Source organism: Scyliorhinus canicula, chromosome 10, assembly GCF_902713615.1.
Source record: "Scyliorhinus canicula chromosome 10, sScyCan1.1, whole genome shotgun sequence".
Classification (NCBI taxonomy): Eukaryota; Metazoa; Chordata; class Chondrichthyes; order Carcharhiniformes; family Scyliorhinidae; genus Scyliorhinus; species Scyliorhinus canicula.
This window is the reverse complement of record NC_052155.1, coordinates 131,957,070-131,975,617: the sequence shown is the minus strand read 5'-3', so window position 1 is coordinate 131,975,617 and position 18,548 is coordinate 131,957,070. Positions and strand designations below refer to the sequence as shown.

The following is an 18,548-nucleotide window of genomic DNA, read 5'->3' as shown; positions in this document are numbered from 1 at the left end:
AGGTGTACACAGAGTCAGTGGATAGGAGGTGGGTTTGTGTGATGGACTCAGCGCTGTTCACGACTCTCTGAAGTTTCCTGCTGTCTTGGGCCAAACAGTTGCCAATGCCAGTGTTATACCATCAATTCACTATGAGACCGTGAGAACGAGTGAATATAAGGCTTTATTATCCAGGAACTCACCTGCCAGTGACTGCTGTACAAATGAGTGTCACCCAGAGGTGGCCGGTCTATATATCACCCCGGGGAGGGCGGAGCCAGAGGCAGAGCCCACCGGGGATCCAGTACAAGGTCATAGGTCACAGCACTATGCAAACAGTTCATATTTAGGTGGATACATTCACCACAGCCAGGCTGTGATGCAGCCAGATAGGATGCTTTCTATGGTGCACCTGTACACATTGTTGAGAGTCAATATGGACATGCCAAATTTCCTTAGTTTCCAGAGGAGGTATAGGCGCTGTTGTGCTTTCTTGGTCATAGCGCAATATGGGTAGACCAGGACAGACTTTTGGTGATGTGCCTACCTCGGAATTTGAAGCTGTCAACCATCTCTACCTCGGCGCCATTGATGCTGACAGGGTTGTGCACAATACTTTGCTTCCTGAAGTCAATGACCAGCTCTTTAGTTTTGTTGGCATTGAGGATGAGATTGGTGTCGTTACACCACTCCACAAGGTTCTCTATCTCCCACCTGTATTCTGACTCGTCGTTGTTCGAGATCCAACTCACTACGGTTATGTCATCAGCAAACTCTGAGATGGAGTTGGAGCCAAATGTTGCCATGTAGTCGTCTATGTATCGGGAGCATAGTAGGGGGCTAAGTAGGCAGCCTTGCAGGGCCCTGTTATTGAGGACTATAGTGGAGGACTGTCCATCCAGCAATGTGCAAAATTCCCCAGGTGCGACCTGTACACAAGAAGCAGGTGAAATGGGTGGCACGGTGGAGCAGTGGTTAGTGGTTGGCACTGCTACCTATGGAGCTGAAGACCTGGTTCGACCCTGGCCCTGGGTCACTGTCTGTGTGGAGTTTGCACATTCTCTCCTTATCTGCATGGGTCTCACCCCCACAACCCAAAGATGTGCAGGGTACGTGGATTGGTCACACTAATTGCCCCTTAATTCAAAATAAATAATTGGGTACTCTAAATTTATTTTAAAAAAGAAGCAGGATAAATCCAATCTAATGTCTATTTTACATCATCGGCAAATTGATGGAAGGAGCCACCAACAGTGCTATCAAGCGGCACTTAATCAGCAATAGCCTGCTCACGGACGCTCAGTTTGGGTTCTTCCAGGGTCACTCAGCTCCTGATTTCAATGCAGCCTTGGTTCAAACATGGACAAAAGATTTGAGTGCCAGAGGTGAAGTGAGAGTGACTGCCCTTGACATCAAGGTAGCATTTGACCGAGTATGGAATCAAGAAACTCTCTCAAAACTGGAGTCATTTGGAATCAGTGGGAAAACGCTCTGCTGGTTCAAGTCATACATGGCACAAAGGAAGATGGTTATGGTGGTTGGAGGTCATTCATCTTAGCTCCAGGATATCACTGCAGGAGTTCCTCGGGGTAGTGTCCTAGGCCCAGCCATCTTTAGCTGCTTCATCGATGACCTCCATTCCATCGCCAATGCAGGAACAGTATTTGCGTATAGGGACATCATTTTTAAATGCTGTACCAATCTTTCGATTGCTCTTAGCCACCCTATCGCAGCCTCCAGAACCGCATGCCACAGCCCCGATGTATCATCAATTGGACGCGAGGCACGATGAAGGTCCAAACTTAGGCTTTAATCAGCTAGTTGTTAGCCCGGTGGTCGACTACAGAGAAAGGCCGACCGCCGGGAACTCTGGGTACTTATACCCCGCCTCGGAGGCAGGGTCTACTTGCCTCTCGACCAATTGGTGAGCAGTCACATGACTAGTCCCAGCCAATCAGACGAGAGGCACATGACCAGCCAGAGCCAATGGGAAACCAATGCTCCGCACCAATGGCAGTGCTCCCATTCATACCACCACAAGCCCGCTTAACCCTTACGTAGTCCTCAAGTCCCCTCCTCCTCACCTCTTAAGGGATAGGCATCCCCGGGCCAGATCCCTGGTATAGGCAACCTGGCACTGCCAGTATGGCACCCTGGTAATGCCTTTTCTAGCCTGGCAGTGTCACTTGGGCAAACTGGCAGTGCCAGGTGGCGCTGCCAAGGTGCCAGGTTGGAAGTGCCAGGTGCCTGGATGTCAGCGGGTGTGCAAGCGTACTACCCTTCCCAGATTCCGAATGCCCAGGAGTCTCCAATGGCTTGGGAGAACCTCCCCCCCCCCCCCCCCCCACACCCGAGGTGCCATTAGCCTAGTCCACGTTTGTGGAAACCAGTGATAAATGGCACCATGGCAAGGTCTCCCAGGTGAGGACATTAGTTCCTGGACCCCAGGAGAATCCAATCCAGACATATTTAAATTAACCTCACGGCTCACTTAAATGTATTAATCTGGATCTCACCCAGCGAGTGTTCCATATCACGCAAGACCCGACGAGGCAATTAAGTCACGCCAAGATAACATTGAAGCCTCTGAGTCCTACCAGAAAAGGTTTAATGCTGCTTTCAACAATAGAGATCCAACATTGGAAAATGTAATTCCAATTTTGGTGTCTAATTCTGGCTACGTTGGGTGCTGGAGGAATTGCAAACATATTGCCTTCCAGCATGCATGCACAAAACTTTAGAAATCTCTATGAACTGATAACTGCCACATGAAGTTCCCATGCTAATAAGAATTATAGGTGGCATTTGTTAATTAAAATTTAGTTCATAAAGATTCTATCATCCTTGAGATGTGTTTCAGTGAAACTAAGCACTAATTATTGCACCAAAAGCCTTTTGGAATTAAGTACGCTTTTAATGCTTGATATTACTAACATACAGAGTTTTCTTGGGGAGTTGTGGGAGGGGAGGGAAATGCAGACCCTAGAATCTGGCACAGAATTCTACACTTCTGATTTGCAGCAGTCTATAATTTCAACACAAACATATTCCATGCTTTTGAGGCTATCTACCAACTCCATCAAGTCTCATCAATTCTCATAAAGTATACAAATAATTGTAACTGGCTCAACACTAACTTTCACAATTTGGAAAATGTCGTTGTTCCTATTATATGTCCTCCATTATATAAATCAAACCTGCAACTGATTGGGTTGACCTCAGGTCATTACAATGCTAAATAGCTTGTTCCCCATGTGTACTGCATGGGAGCATGTTCAGTGCCTGTGCAAGACACAAATGGTTCAAAGAACGGAAAAAATAAAAGCAAATTGCTGCGGATGCTGGAATCTGAAACCAAAGATAAAATGCAGGAACATCTCAACCAGTCTGGCAGCATCTGTAGGGAGAGAAAAGAGCTGACGTTTTGAGTTCAGATGACCCTTTGTCAAAGCCAAAAGACAGAGAAAGTGGGAAATATTTATACTGCAGGGTGAGATTCATAGATTCATAGAATTTACAGTGGAGAAGGAGGCCATTTGGCCCATCGAATCTGCACCAGCTCTTGGAAAGAGCATCCGACTTAAGGCCACACTTCCACCCGATCCCCGTAACCCTGTAACGCAGCAACCCCACCTAACCTAACGGCAATTTTGCATGGCCGATCCACCTAACCTGCATATTTTTGGGTTGTGGGGGTGAAACCCACGCAGACATGGGGAGAATGTGCAAACTCCACACGGACAGTGACCCAGGGCCGGGATTCGAACACGGGTCCTCAGCGTCGCAGGCCCAGTGCTAACCACTGCATTGCATGCTGCCCTAGGCTCTTCCTGGATGATGTGAGCTTCTTGAATGTTATTGGAGTTTCACTCATCCAGGCAAGTGGAGAGCATTCAACTACACTCCTGACTTGTGCCTTGTAGATGTTGCACAGACTTTGGAGGGTTCAAGAGGTGAATTACTCACCGCAGGATTCCGAGCCTTTGCTCTACTCTGGTATCCACAGTATTTATATGGCTAGTCCAGTTCAATTTCTGATCAATGTTAGCACCCAGGATGTTGATATTGGGCGATTCAGTGATGTTAATGCCATTAAATGGCGAGGGTCAATGGTTAGATTCTTTCTTATTGGAGATGGTCATTGCCTGGCACTTGTATGGCATGAATGTTACTGGCCACTTGTCAGCCCAAGCTTGGATATTGTCCAGGTCTTGCTGCATTTGGACATGAACTGCTTCAGTAACTGAAGAGTCCAACCATCTGTAAACATCTCGACTTCTAGACAGTAAGGTCATTGATGAAGCAGCTGAAGATCGTTGGGCCTAGGTCACTATCCTGAGGAACTCCTGCAGTGATGTCCTGGAGCTGAGATGATTGAACTCCAACCACCACAACCATCTTCCTTTGTGCCAGGCATGACTCCATCCAGAAGAGACTTTTTCCCTGATTCCCATTGACTCCAGTTTTGCTCGGACTATTTGATGCCATACTCGGTCAAATGCTACCTTGATATCAAGGGCAGTCACACTCACCTCACCTCTGGCATTCAGCTCTTTTGTCCATTTTGAACCAAGGCTGTAATGAGGTCAGGAGTCAAGTAACCCTGGTGGAACCCAAACTGAGCATCCGCAAGCCACTATAGCTGAGTAAGTGCCAATTGATAGCACTGCTGATGACTCCTTCCATCACTTTGCTTGAGATTGAGTGTAGACCAATGGGCTGATAATTGGCTGGGTTGGATTTTCCTTGTTCCTTGTCTACAAGACATACTTAAGCAATTTTACACATTGCTGGGTAGATGCCAGTGCTGTAGCTGTACAGGGACAGCTAGGCTAGGGATGTGGCAAGCTCTGGAGCACAATCCAACAGGACTATTACCTAAAATTGTCACAGCTTATACAGTATCCAGTGCCTTCAGCCATTTCTTGATGTCATGTGGAGTGAATCAAATTAGCTGAGACTTCATGAGGTACAGAATCGATGTTCAGAGCTCCCAGGGCAACTCCCTCCTGGCTGTATTCAATTCTGCCACCACCTCTGCTGGTGCTTTCCTGCTGGTGAGACAGGACACACACAGGAATGGTGATGGTGGTGTTTGGGACATTTTCCGTGAGGTATGATTCTTTGTGACAATGTCAGGCTGTTGCTTGACTAGTTTGTGACAAAGCTCTCCCAGTTTTGGCACAAGCCCCCAGGTGTTAGTAAGGAGGACTTTGCATGGTCGCCACGGCTGAGCTTGCAGTCGTCATTTCCATGCTGAGGTCGATGCTGGGAGGTCTGTCTGGTTTCATTCCTCTGTTTTTGGTCACCTGAAGAATCGAAGAGGAATCTTGCAGAGTTTTCTTTTATTTGTTGTTGGCCCTGGGATTCTTTCTGGTTTTTTTTTTTGTCTTCCCAGAAATGACATGCCTTAGAGGTGGGTGGGAGGCTGTCTGGACCAACTGATTTTCTCTTGCCCACCATTCTGGTATTCTTGTATTATACATATGGAATATCTAGTGAACTGATCTTACCTCTCTGCCCCATATGTATAACAATATGTGCAGTGCATTACGGATGGCATGTATGCTGGGATTGCAATGTCAATCCTCAGATCTCTCAGTTCCAGAAATATATCCAAATACCAATCTATGGCTTTCCATTCCACAAATTTACTTCAATTGAAAAGAACCCTTTTACTTAAAATATTAACTTAAAATATTCTTCCGTTCCATTAAATTATTGCTGTGCATACTCAGAAGGACTATGTATTGTTTTGAAGGAGGGTATTTTATTAACTTATCTGTAATGAGCAATGCACATACATCAGAAGATTGAACTATAATTTTAGATGGCAAACTTCTCTGCTGGCCAATTGATAAGAGACTGAAAGGTTTGGGTGTATGATTTGGTGGGGGTGGGCATACAGTACAATCCCTGCCTAGAGGGTAATGCCTGAGCTGCCCCAAGTGTTGGACCTCGGGCCTCATTTAAATGGAAGCTGCCGGTGAATGTCACTGAAGATATTGAAGATCAGGCCATTGCTGACATTACAGTGGCCCTTATAAAATTGACTTGAATCGGACCAGTTTCAAGCTTTCACAAAATCAGGATATAATTTAAAAGCTCTCTGTCAGGTTTTGCACAAGGGGCAGCTGCACATTGTTTGCTGTTTTGCGGAAACAGTTTTGCTCCAAACTAGCATTGACAAAAAAAACGTTCTTCTGCTTCTTCCACTGTTACACAGTACGTACTGAGTGGTCTTTGGTTATCTGAGAATGCAAAGAAAGCTTGCATCTTTTGTGCACCGGAGTTAAAGTTCTGCAAACTGAATTGTTAAAGATTTTATGGCATTATTAGATTGTTCAAATTAAAATCCTTGTTCTATGATTAACATAGCAAATATTAATTAGCCTTCAATCTTTACCTGAGAGCACTTAAATTTAATTTTCAATGAAAAAGAAAAGCTAATCCTGGAAATCTGAAATTAAAATAGAAGATGCTAGAAATACACAGCACGTCAGGCTGCATCAATGAAGGCTGTAAAACTAAAACGTAATTTTGTCTCCTCCTTTATGGATGCCGAACGACAGCTCTGTTTCTGACACCTTTGACTATATTATTTAGGCTATCTGATCATTTTTGTCCTATTTACTTCACTCCTTTGATATATTTGTCGAGTTTGTTGAGGCATTTTCACCTATTTTTCCATTTTCCACTTTTTCTCACATCACTTAATGATATACGTGACAAATTATTGATCCACTGTGTGCATCACCCACTAGGAACAGATGTTGAAAATTTAGACATTGAATTTAACATGCTGCCCTGGCTCCCTTAGGGATCTGCTTACCTCTTGATTCTAAGTATAACTGACTTCTGGATTAAGCTGAACTTGCTCCTTCTGTTGTCAATATTCCCTAGGAGGGTGCCACGACTTCTATTTCCTCTATATTACATGGGTCATTGGTCAAGCACAGGTCAAAATTAAAACTGCTTCATCTGACTCCCTTGATGCATTTGATCATGAAGAATTTAGCAAACCATAACACAAATACTTATTAGGTTTTCTCAGTTTATTTTTGAATTGTTGAAGTCTCCCATTTGGCTGGTTTTTCTGACCTCGCACATATTCATGTCATCGGAGAGCAAATGGCTCTACTTATTACTGATCTGAAGATATGTAGTATATACTTACTACAAGCTTCGGTTTGTACTTATTTAAGAAGTCTCACCAGCATGGTCCATTTTAAAAGTCATCCCCCTTACACAGGATCAATTTAGTTTATCTTCGAGGTGTCCCTGACAGATGTGCCCATCCCATCTCTACTTCTGTCTTTTCTGAACGTGATTCAGGATGTTGCAGTCTGTGTTAGTTTAGCACATGCACAATTTACTTATTTTGACACACTGTTTCCTTTCATCTATATTGTCACTCTTTACTTGCCTTGTTTCTTTTCTTTTTGAAATATTTTGTGACATGATTCCTTGGCTGTGCTGTCCATATTTCCATCCAATATGGCACAGTGTAGATTTTACCAACATCAAGTCCAAAGATGTGCAGGTTAGGTGGATTGGCCATGCTAAATTGACCCTTAGTGTGCAAAAGGTTAGGTGGGGTTTCTGGGTTTTGGGGATCGGGTGGCGGTATGGGCTTAAGTAGGATGCTCTTTCCAAAGGCTGTGTATACTCGAGGAGCCGAATGGCCTCCTTCCAGACTAAATTCTATGACTCTAAGTGTTATCAGTTGAATGGCTGTGGATACTATTCAACCAGTTAGCTTTCTGTCGCCATAGTAACGAATGAATGAAGAATTAAACTGACCAATTAGAATCCGACAACTTGTTTTTTTTTAAAAAAAAGCTAAAATGGCACAAAGAAGTAAATAATGTCAAAATGTACATACATTGTAAAATTTTAAAAATACAATAGGTAATTTTAAATGCTATCTCTGTATCCATCTATTTTAGCAAAACCAATGTTGTAATATGTTTCAGGATGAAACCGTATAAATAGTTGATTATGACTCAGTGAAAGGTCTGCAGTTAGCTGTGAAACAGTTTTGAACGTGATTGAGAAAGATATAACTTGCAAATTACAAGTCCGAGATACATTCAACAGTTCTTATTGCAAAGGAGATACAAATGATATTCTGTACCTTAAGAATGCTGTAAATTTTATGATGCACAGATTTAAAGCAAATATTCTTGAATTCTTCACTACATTTCTGAGTTTCAGTGAGGCCATGTAATGATGAAGTGCTCAAGACTTCAGCAGTCCATGCAAGGACAATGTATTCAATGAGCATTTTGAAAGTGTCCTTTGGAATTTAACTTAATATGATCTATAAGTTTGAAAAATAAACTATTAGTTCTGTTTATTATTGAGAGCAATCTTGTGGTACAGTGGGTAGCATCTCTATCTCTGAGCCAGCAGAGAAAGTTCATTCATAATAGATAGATTAGATAGATTGATTATCGACTTATAAATTCATCCAATATGCCTAAGGCAGGTTGTGAGAACAGGCAAATCTCCTGATCAGCCACATTGATCAGGATATTCACTCATACTTGATGTGAAGCAGCGTCCCTCAAGCTATAGCCTCTGGCAACAGTCTAGCGACGTGTTCCAGGAATAAATAGCCCTGGGAACAGATATAAACATGTGCTTCTTCTGCTTTCTGTGCCACAATACATCTATGACTTATTGGGGCTTCAAGATATTATAATGCTTGATTCAAAAAGATTATCTCCAAATGTAATGTAAAAGGTAGAAATTGTAAATGAGAAAATAATATTAATATTTATGAAGCGCCCTGAATGGAGAACAGATTTCAAGATTGACATCTAAAATTTTGTGGGTATTATTATTCAGTTACTCAGTTTAGACTATTCAGTAGCTTGATAATCACAGATAAACTTAATTCAGATTGTTTCACCTAATATTGTCATTGGGGGATTTTAGAATATTATTGAAGGAACTTTAGCAGACTGACACAAGTACTAGATTCAACTTATTCACTAACTTTAGACCAAGACTCACTTATTATCAATGAAATTAAGGATAAACAGTTGGGGATGTTCAAATGCTAACTTCCCTGTATGCTTCCGACCAATCTTTATAGCTATTAATTGTGGCAATCCTGGGACACCGGCTAATGGGAAAGTGTTTCGCATTGATGGAACATCATATTCCAACTCTGTAACATATTCATGTCTGGAAGGATACTTACTCTCTGGTTCAGCTACAAGACAGTGCACAGTAAACGGGACATGGTCAGGCAATGTACCCAATTGTACAAGTAAGTCAGTAATTGTGAAAATTTGCACTTTTGAGTAATAAGAAATAGTTTAATTCTTTGTGAAGTTCCTTCAGGTCTGAGGCAACTCTAAGTTCAGACATGAATGCACTCTTTAATTTGTAACTTCATTTTAACTTGCCACTGACCCCAATAGTAACATTTAAGTCTATGACTGTTTCTTCAAGTTAAATTTTAAAAATGGTAATATTGAATCCTTTATGCCCTCCTTGGTTGGGCCTCTTACATCAATGTCAGTAAAATATGTTGGAAAGCTAGAAATCTGTGTCACTCCTATGCTTTTATTGATCAACAATACGTCAATGAGTCACCTTGGAGCTATCTGAAAGCACAGTCACTTTTCTTGATACAATATAAGTCTAAAATAAGCTGACTCCATCATACATGGGGCATATTTAGCTTTTCAGAAGTCTAACAAAAGTTTCTTTTTGGCTCTGTGCCAAATTTTCTTGATTATAAAACGGTTTTTATCAAGCTTTCACATACCTCAATGGAATTCCCTCAGTTGAATTTTATTCTTTATGATGACCTTACTAAGTGGGCAATTCTCTGTGGTTATGACAAATGGGGTGCTAAACTAACAAATTTGTATTTGTTTCAGTGTTTTAATTCTCTTGCTTTCACATCATGATGTAAAATCTGATCTTTCACAGTAATCACCTGTGGAGATCCTGGCGTATCGGCTAATGGCATAAGACTCGGGGATGATTTTACTGTAGGAAAAAATATCTCACACATGTGCCAGCCAGGGTACACATTGGGCTTTGAAGTCTCCAGGGTCCGTTCCTGCAACAGCAATGGCACATGGAGTGGCTCCGTGCCATCATGTAAAGGTGAGGAAATTATGCCAGAGGCAGTAATTATTTGACAATGAATATTAAGTTCCAGATGAAAATACTCTGGTTACTTTAAAAAATGATTTGATCACCATGCCATTGTCAAACGTAATGACCTCAAATGATGAATCCTTTGTCGGGATTTTTAAATGGGTCGAGATTGGGATTGAAGGTGGGCAGGCGCACAATTTGGCGGTGCCAGCTTCCACACTGGTTTGCCACCACGATCCCCACCCTGAGTTAGTTTCAATGAGGATGGCTCACGAATGGAGCCAATCATTGGCAATAATGGGACCTGTTGAGGGCATGTCCAGGCCAATATAATGGGCTAATGCCAGAGAGGTGACACGGACGTTTTCAGATTAAGTGAGAGACACCTCGCTTGATCTCTGATGGTGCTCCCACTCCCTGGCCTTTCATTATTTGAAGCATTGAAGACTGTATTTGGTGTGCCTAAAGTGTATCATACAGGGTCAGGACACTGAACTAGTACTCATTTCTGGCTGCCAAACCTTGATTGATAATTCAGGCTTTTGAAAGTATATGTGTAAAAGTCCACAATCGTTAGAAATACATTAGGTTGAAGTTTTGTGAACTGATAATGAATCAATCTCAACAGAAATCTATTTTAGATTGAGATTATGCTCATGGAAACAACATTACTTGAGACACCAGGTAATAATAACACTTATTCTCCTATTTTATCCAATGTTAGGTATCTGTGACATGTTTTTATGTTGAAATAATTGACTGTGAGATGCATTTCAAAATAAAATATTTACATTCATTAATTCAGTTCCATTTGCAGGAAAAGCCAAGTTAGGTTTTAAATAGCGTGGCATGTGTAAATAAAACCTAACGTACCTAATGCAATTCACTTTTATTACAGCTGTGGTATGTTTAGCACCACCACAGATTTCAAATGGTAAAATGGAAGGAACAAACTTTGATTGGGGATCAAGCATCAGCTACAGCTGTTCTCCAGGTTATGAGTTGTCCTTTCCCGCAATTCTGAGCTGCGTGGGAAATGGGACATGGATGGGAGAAGTGCCTCAGTGTTTGCGTAAGTAGATGATAGATTATCAGTGCAAATGATAAATGTTGCACATAATAACCTGTTGGTGCATATATTTTATTCTGATATCCGTGGTTATTAAAACGTCAAAGGAAAATAAGGCAATGCAAATTGTATTCGCTTTGAAGTACCAAAGACTTTTCCCCGTGGCTTGATGAGGTCATTTCTGTTCTTTTATTTGTACCTGTTTGAAATATAAATCAATTGTATTGAAAAAGTAAAACATTTGTCCATTGCTCTCTTTTCAGTGATGACATAAACTCTTAGAGACAGCAGCGTGTCTTAAAGGACTTGTGGCATCAATCTACTTTAATACAGTCTTTTCCTTTTGTAGAAATGCTCCAAATGTATCTACCTCAGTGAATACATAAATTCCCGTACCAGCCTCCCCGGACAGGCGCCGGAATGTGGCGACTAGGGGCTTTTCACAGTAACTTCATTGAAGCCTACTCGTGACAATAAGCGATTTTCATTTCATTTTTCATTTTGTTCTATTTATAGGAAGTATTCTTAATCTATGCTGTGTTGTAAATTGATGTTTACGTGTAATTAAGGATTCTTCTGATAAATTCAGGCTGGTTCACAGCTCATTCTAAATGAACTTATTTCATGATTTAGCGATGATATGTTTTTGCTTCGAAATGTAATTTGTATGATGATCGGCCATGATGCTTCTGCTTATAAGTGTAATAAAAATCACATGATGTATTACTTCAATTGATGATACTTATCACAGTCAAAACATTGCTTCGTTTATAAGAAATTGGCTACTGAGGGGATTACAATCATAGAACGTTAAAGTTTAAGATGATCACAGAACCATAAATCACTAAATACGAGGAGCAGCTTACGATTTTAAAAGTGATAAATTCAGTGAAATGAGTGGACAACTAAAGAAAATAGACAGGGAGATTATTCAACACTCCTGCAGAAGACAAATAGAACACCTTCAATCATGAACATGCAGAAAACTTGACTCTAGATTAATTAATGAAAAATTTAAAGTGACGGATGAAGAGGAAAAAATGGCCTCTGCATCATTCGTTGGGATGAAAACAAGAAAATGCAAAAACACTACAAAATTAATAGTAGAAGAGATCTAGGGAAAAGTATGGCAGCTGCCTAAAAGTGAACGAGGAAAAAAATCTTCCAGTATCTTTGCGCCTATTCCTGCAGAAGACATGATGAAAGGGGTTAAAGGTTATTGGGGGTAGTCAGGAATGTGGGGTTGAGGTTACAATCAGATCAGCCATGATCTTATTGAATGGCAGAACAGGCTCAAGTGGCCTACCCCTGCTCCTATTTTGAATGTTTGTATAAAATTATGAAAGTATTATATGAGTAGTTTGCCTCTGTCCTCGCAAAGGAAGTGGATGATGCAAATGTTACACTAAAAGAGGAGAAGGAAGCTATGGATAGTATAGCAAAAGATAGAGAAGATTTACTGAAAGGATTTACTAAAAGGATTAACATTGCTGCAAGCTGACATGTCACCTGGTCTAGATGGAATGTATCCTCTGTTGTTGATAGAAACAGAGGTAGCAAGATGGTGAGGAAGTCACGAGAAACTATTATCAGGGATTATCAGGAACTTTATTTTAATTTTCATTTGGAACGGTATAGTTAATCAAGGAGAACCAGCATGGATCTGATTAAAGTTGAAGAGATACCTAGCACAAAGGAAGATGGTTGTTGTTGTTGTTGTTGTTGGAGGTCAATCTTAGTCTCAGGACATCCCTGCAAGAATGCTTGAGGTTGGTGTCCTAGGCCCAGCCATCTTCAGCTACTTCATCACTGAATTTTCCTCCAGAATGAGGTCAAAACGGAAAGTATTTGCAGATGATTGCACTATCATTTTCAATTCCTCAGTCTCCGAAGTAATCTGTACCCACATGCAGCAAGACTTGAACAACATTCAGGCTTGGGCTGATAGGTATCAAGAATCATTTAAGCCATACAAGTGCCAGCCAATGACCATCTTCAACAAGAGAGAAGCTAACTATCTCTGCTCGATATTCAATAACGTTACCATCACTGAACCCCTATTATAAGCTTCCTAAAGGTTACCATTGACCAGAAACTACAATCCAACCATCCATCACCATGGCACCAAGAGCGATTCAGAGGTAGGGAAATCTGAAGCAAATGAATTCCTACCTGTCTCCCAAAAGCTTGTCCACCAACTGCAAGGCGCAAGTCAGGAGTATGATTCAATAATCTCCACTTGCTTGGATGAGCACAGTTCCTACAACACTTGAGAAGCTTGACACCAACCAGGACAAAGCAGTCCACTTGAATGGCACCACATCTAACACCTGTAACATTTACTCCCTCAACCACTGGCACCCAGTGGCAGTAGTGTATATCATCTACAGGATCTCACCAAGATTCCTTCGACAGCACCTACCAAACATGCTATTTCTACCACCTAGAAGGAAAAGACAGAGCCTGCATGGGAACACCACCACCTGCAAATTCCCCTCCAACCACACATGTTCCTGTTGTAGACCTCTGTCATGTTCACTGTCACTGAGTTAAAATTCTGGAACTCTCTTCCAGAAAGCACTGTGGGTGTACCTACACCACAAGGACGGCAGTGTTCCACGATGGCAGCTCACCACAACGACAATTTGAGATGGATAATAAATGATGGCCTTGAAAGCAACTCTATCATCCAATGAATGAATGATGGTTGGAAATTAATGCCTCTCTCGTTTGGAAGCATTTAATCGGGCAGGGGTGTTGCCAGATGGGTTGTTCACACTTCCCGCCTTGGGCCAATTAAGTCCGAGGAAGGAAGGCTCATGGCCGACCTTTCAGCCACGCACTAATTGAGGCACTTATGTAGGAAATTAAGGCACACTTAAAGGCCTCATCCCATTGCTGCTGGAATTTAACCAACCATGGATGCGGGGAGACATCATGCGGGAAGTCAGAAAATCAGGTGGTTGAGGGTTGGTGAGAGACCTCATGGGATTTGGAAAAGGTAGGGATGACCCCCCCCCATCCTCCCCTGTCCTACGAACCCTTTCCTGCAATCCGATATATGTCTCAGTCACCTTTGGCCTGCGATCCCACATTGATCCTGGGCTTCTTTGGGAGTGCATTGTCAATAATTGACATCACTCTCTGTGGAACAACTGATGAGAATGGGCAGTCACTGGTCTTTGGCCAGTTAAGTGTACGACAGGCACCTGAGTACAGTGTTCCTTCCTCAGTGGAGGCCACGCAGGGCGGCTGTCAGTTTTCTTGCTGGCAGCTAGAGTCACAAACATTAGATTATACCTGATGTCCGCCTCAGTTATTTGAATGATTTAATAAGGTAACAAAATAGATTGACCAAGGCAATGCAGTTGATATTTTATAAATGGACTTTTGGAAGATATTCAATAAAGTGTCACACAGGAGACTTATTAAAAAGATGTAAGACCATGGTACTAACAAGAAAGTGACAGCATGGATAAAAAAATTGTCCCAGTGACAGGATACCCAATGACAAGTGGATAGATTTTTTATCATACTGGGAGGTAATTTGTAGTGGTATCCCCAAAACTTAGTTCAGGATCCAATACTCTTTTCAATTTTTAAAAACAACTTAAACTCAGCCAAAGGGAACAGTGAGTTTAGAAATAATAATCATATATATATATTCCCTTCAGCGCAGACGGAAGCCACTCGACCTTTAGAGCCTGCACCGACTCTCCGAAAGAGCATCTTAAACCAAGTTCTTACCCTATTCCTGCAACTCAGTGACGACACTTAAACGGTATATCCCTGGACATGAAGGGACAATTTACTATGGCAATCCACCTAACCTGCACATATTTGGACTGTGGGAGGAAACTGGAGCACCTGGAGGAAACTGCAGACATGGGGAGAAAGTGCAAACTCCACACACACAGTGACCCAAGGCTGGAATTGAATCCGGGTCCCTGGTGCTGTGAGGCACCAGTGCAAACCACTGTGCCACTACAAAGTAATAGATGAGAATGTTATGTATCAAATGATGATATGGGCAGAAGACTAGCATACAGAATTCATTGTGGAGAAGCGTGAAGTGATTCACTTTGGGATGAAAGACACTACACTATAATGTAGCATGATTTTGAAAAAGATGCATGGACATCGAGACCTTGGTGTCCCTATACACACATCCTTAATGTTGTTGTATCTGTCCAATTCAGATACTTCAACAGGTCCTTAATTAAAGTTTACCCAGATGTCTTTATTTATGAGTAGAACAAAATACGGATGCGGATATAATGCAACACACTTTATGAAATATAGTTAACCCTTAAATTACCCACTAAACATACAAGAATCACCCAGGATTCGACTATACCACTTGTAAAGGTAGGCTCGTAAGTTGTAGATCCGATCTCTGAGTCCCTCTGGTTCCCCTTTGCAAAGGTGATTCTCGCTGGCTGTTTCTTGCTTACTTGCTTCTTTCTGATCTGGTCGGGTCACTTCATACACCGAGTCTTTGCTTTGAGTCTTTGCTTCAAGTCCGTTTCTTCTGCTTGTCTTCTGCTTCTTCCTCTTTTGCTTGCTCTTTTGCTTCTTCCACTTGCTCTGCTGGCTCTTTTATTTTTTCTTCTTGCTCTGCTCCTTCTGCCTCTGGTGTCTCTGAGATGCCTATTTTTATCTCCCCTCCACTCAGTTTTCCAGAAACTTTTCTGGCTTCCGGCCAATGAGTTCTCGGGAGGGGGGTCCCAGCAGCCAATGGTCCGATTGATGACTGTTTAACAAGCCACCTGAGCTCGCCCCAGGTGTCCCATCTCTGGTGCTGTGGGCTGCACATGATCTGTTTCCATATAAGGCAACAGTAGACACTCTCGGTGACGGAAGGTCTGGCTCAATATGTGCTACGAACAACAGACTTCCTGAGGTTTGACTGCAGTATAATTTTAAAATGACCACAATATATAACTGTAAATTGATCAGGTGATTGAAAAAGCATGTGGGCTGCTTTGGCTTACAAATAGTGGAATAGAATATAAAAGCAAACAGATTATGTGTGAACTTTATAAATCTCTGTTAGTCCTCAGCTGGAGTATTGTGGACAACATTGGGCACCACACTATATCAGAAATGCCAAAGACATTAACACCATGAAAAAGGGCATTGAAAACGTTTACTAGGACATTAGCAGGGATGAGAGACTTCAGAACGAGGAACAGTTAGAAATGTTAAGACTGTTCTGCATCAGAAAGAAAAGATTAGGAAGTCTCCTAAGAGAGATTTTCAAGATGATAAGAGGCTTTGATAAGGTAAAATTAGTGTAAAAATGTTACCCTCTGGTGAGTAGGTCAATAGCTCGAGGTCAAATATTTAAAATTATTGGACAAAGCTCTAGGAGATAGATGTGGAGAATTTATTTTTTCACTCGGTCATTGGGATCTGAATGTTCCACCTGACAGTTGAAACTCATTCCATAACCAATTTTAAAAGGGAGTTGTAAAAGTCCTTCTGGTTGAGGAGCTTTACAGGGTTAGAGACAGAATGCAGAGATGTGGACCCAAATTATTTTTTTCAAAGAACCAAAACCGGCACGATGGGCTGAAAGAACTCTTTCCTCACTGCCAGTGTCTGTGATTCTGCCGGCTGGGTTTTACATCCTGGAAGCAGGACTTCCATTGCCCCGCGGAAGTATCATATCCAGTGTGATGATATTGGGTCAGGAACCTGACGTCATCACGCTGGCACATAATCATATGGTGGGCAGGTGAGCTCCAAAATCGGCAACCCACCATCCATTTTGAAATTGGTAATTCATAGCCGATTAAACTTGTTAGCAGTCCAAATGACACAATGCGATAATACACACATGTAACATGCCCGGTGAGAGCTTGATTCTTTTCAGAATCTCTATAAAGGGTAGATGTAAGGCTAGAGGTGACAGTAACAAAGGAAGGTAGGAATTCTGAGCAGAAGTAGGCAATTCAGTAAATAATTTCATGAGGAAATCTTTGCTGAACTTCTGAACATAGTCAGGCCTATGCATTATTACAGTGTCTGACTAGGGGAATTAGCTCAAATGGTAGAACACTCGCTTTGTATGTGAGAAGTAGTGGGTCAATGCCCACACTCTCCATTTTTATTGGGGCGGCACGGGGGCACTGCTGCCTCACAGCTCTAGGGTCCTGGGTTCAATTGCAGCCTCAGGTGACTGTCTATGTGGAGTTTGCACTTTCTCCCCGTGTCTGTGTGGATTTCCTCCAGGTACTCTGGTTTCCTCCCACAGTCCAAAGATGCGCAGGTTAGGTGGATTTTCATAGAACAGTACAGCACAGAACAGGCCCTTCGGCCCTCAATGTTGTGCCGAGCAATGATCACCCTACTTAAACCCACGTAACCCGTAACCCAACAATCCCCCCATTAACCTTACACTACGGGCAATTTAGCACTGCCAATCCACCTAACCTGCACATCTTTGGACTGTGGGAGGAAACCGGAGCACCCGGAGGAAACCCACGCACACACGGGGAGGACGTGCAGACTCCACACAGACAGTGACCCAGCCGGGAATCGAACCTGGGACCACTGGAGCTGTGAAGCATTGATGCTAACCACCATGCTACCGTGAGGCCCCTAAATTGGCTATGCTAAATTGCCCTTAGTGTCCAAAAGGTTAGGTGGGGTTACGGGGAGGTATGGGCTTGAGTAGGGTGCTCTTTCCAAGGGTCGGTGCACACTCGATGGGCTGATTGGCTTCTTTCTGCATTGTAAATTCAATGATTCTATGACAGTCATTGATACTGTAATTCTTCATCACTAAACCGCAGGTGCTGAGAATGGTATCTCCTGTGGGAATTGTGTATTCTTTGGCAGATGCCTCCACCAGTACGAATATGAGAAGGAGGAGAGGGAGAAGGCCAACAGACCAGGGGCAGACGTCGCATAATGTGGAGGAAGAAGAAAAACCTGCTGATGGGCAAGGGGTTGCTGAGTGCAGACTTCAGCAGGCAGAGGGATGCAAGCAGAGACCATACCCTGCCAATCACACTTATAGGATGCAAATCTCGGTGCAAATGACGGAATGTCAGCATTTTTGCTGCCGACTTCACCTTTTGCAAGCAGTCATATTTCTATGTAACATGCTTGGCCCTGAGATAGCATCTGGTTGTGTGACATTAGAAGTCACAATGGCGCTGAACTTTCTTTGGTTCATTACAGGCCGCCTGTGGAGATCTGAGTGAGGATCACCCTGCCTGCAGCACACCACTGCACAAAGGTTTTCACAGATGCCTTGTTTTGCCATGCTAGCAATTCATTGCCTTCAACTGAAAAGAGCCAGATGCTTTGCAGCACCAACTGGTTTCCCACGGGTGCAACAGGTCTTCTGTTGCACTCCTATTGC

General features: G+C 42.5%; 1 protein-coding gene across 1 annotated transcript in view; it reads left to right on the top strand.

Moving 5' to 3' along the window:
- The window catches only part of csmd3b (CUB and Sushi multiple domains 3b), a 2,394,280-nt gene that overhangs the window by 2,298,402 nt on the left and 77,330 nt on the right, over positions 1–18,548 (top strand). Inside the window, exons 63-65 of the mRNA XM_038809755.1 lie at positions 9,083–9,259; positions 9,931–10,110; positions 11,003–11,176. Of these exons, the coding sequence (XP_038665683.1) occupies positions 9,083–9,259; positions 9,931–10,110; positions 11,003–11,176 (531 nt within the window). The remainder of the gene's footprint in view (positions 1–9,082; positions 9,260–9,930; positions 10,111–11,002; positions 11,177–18,548) is intronic.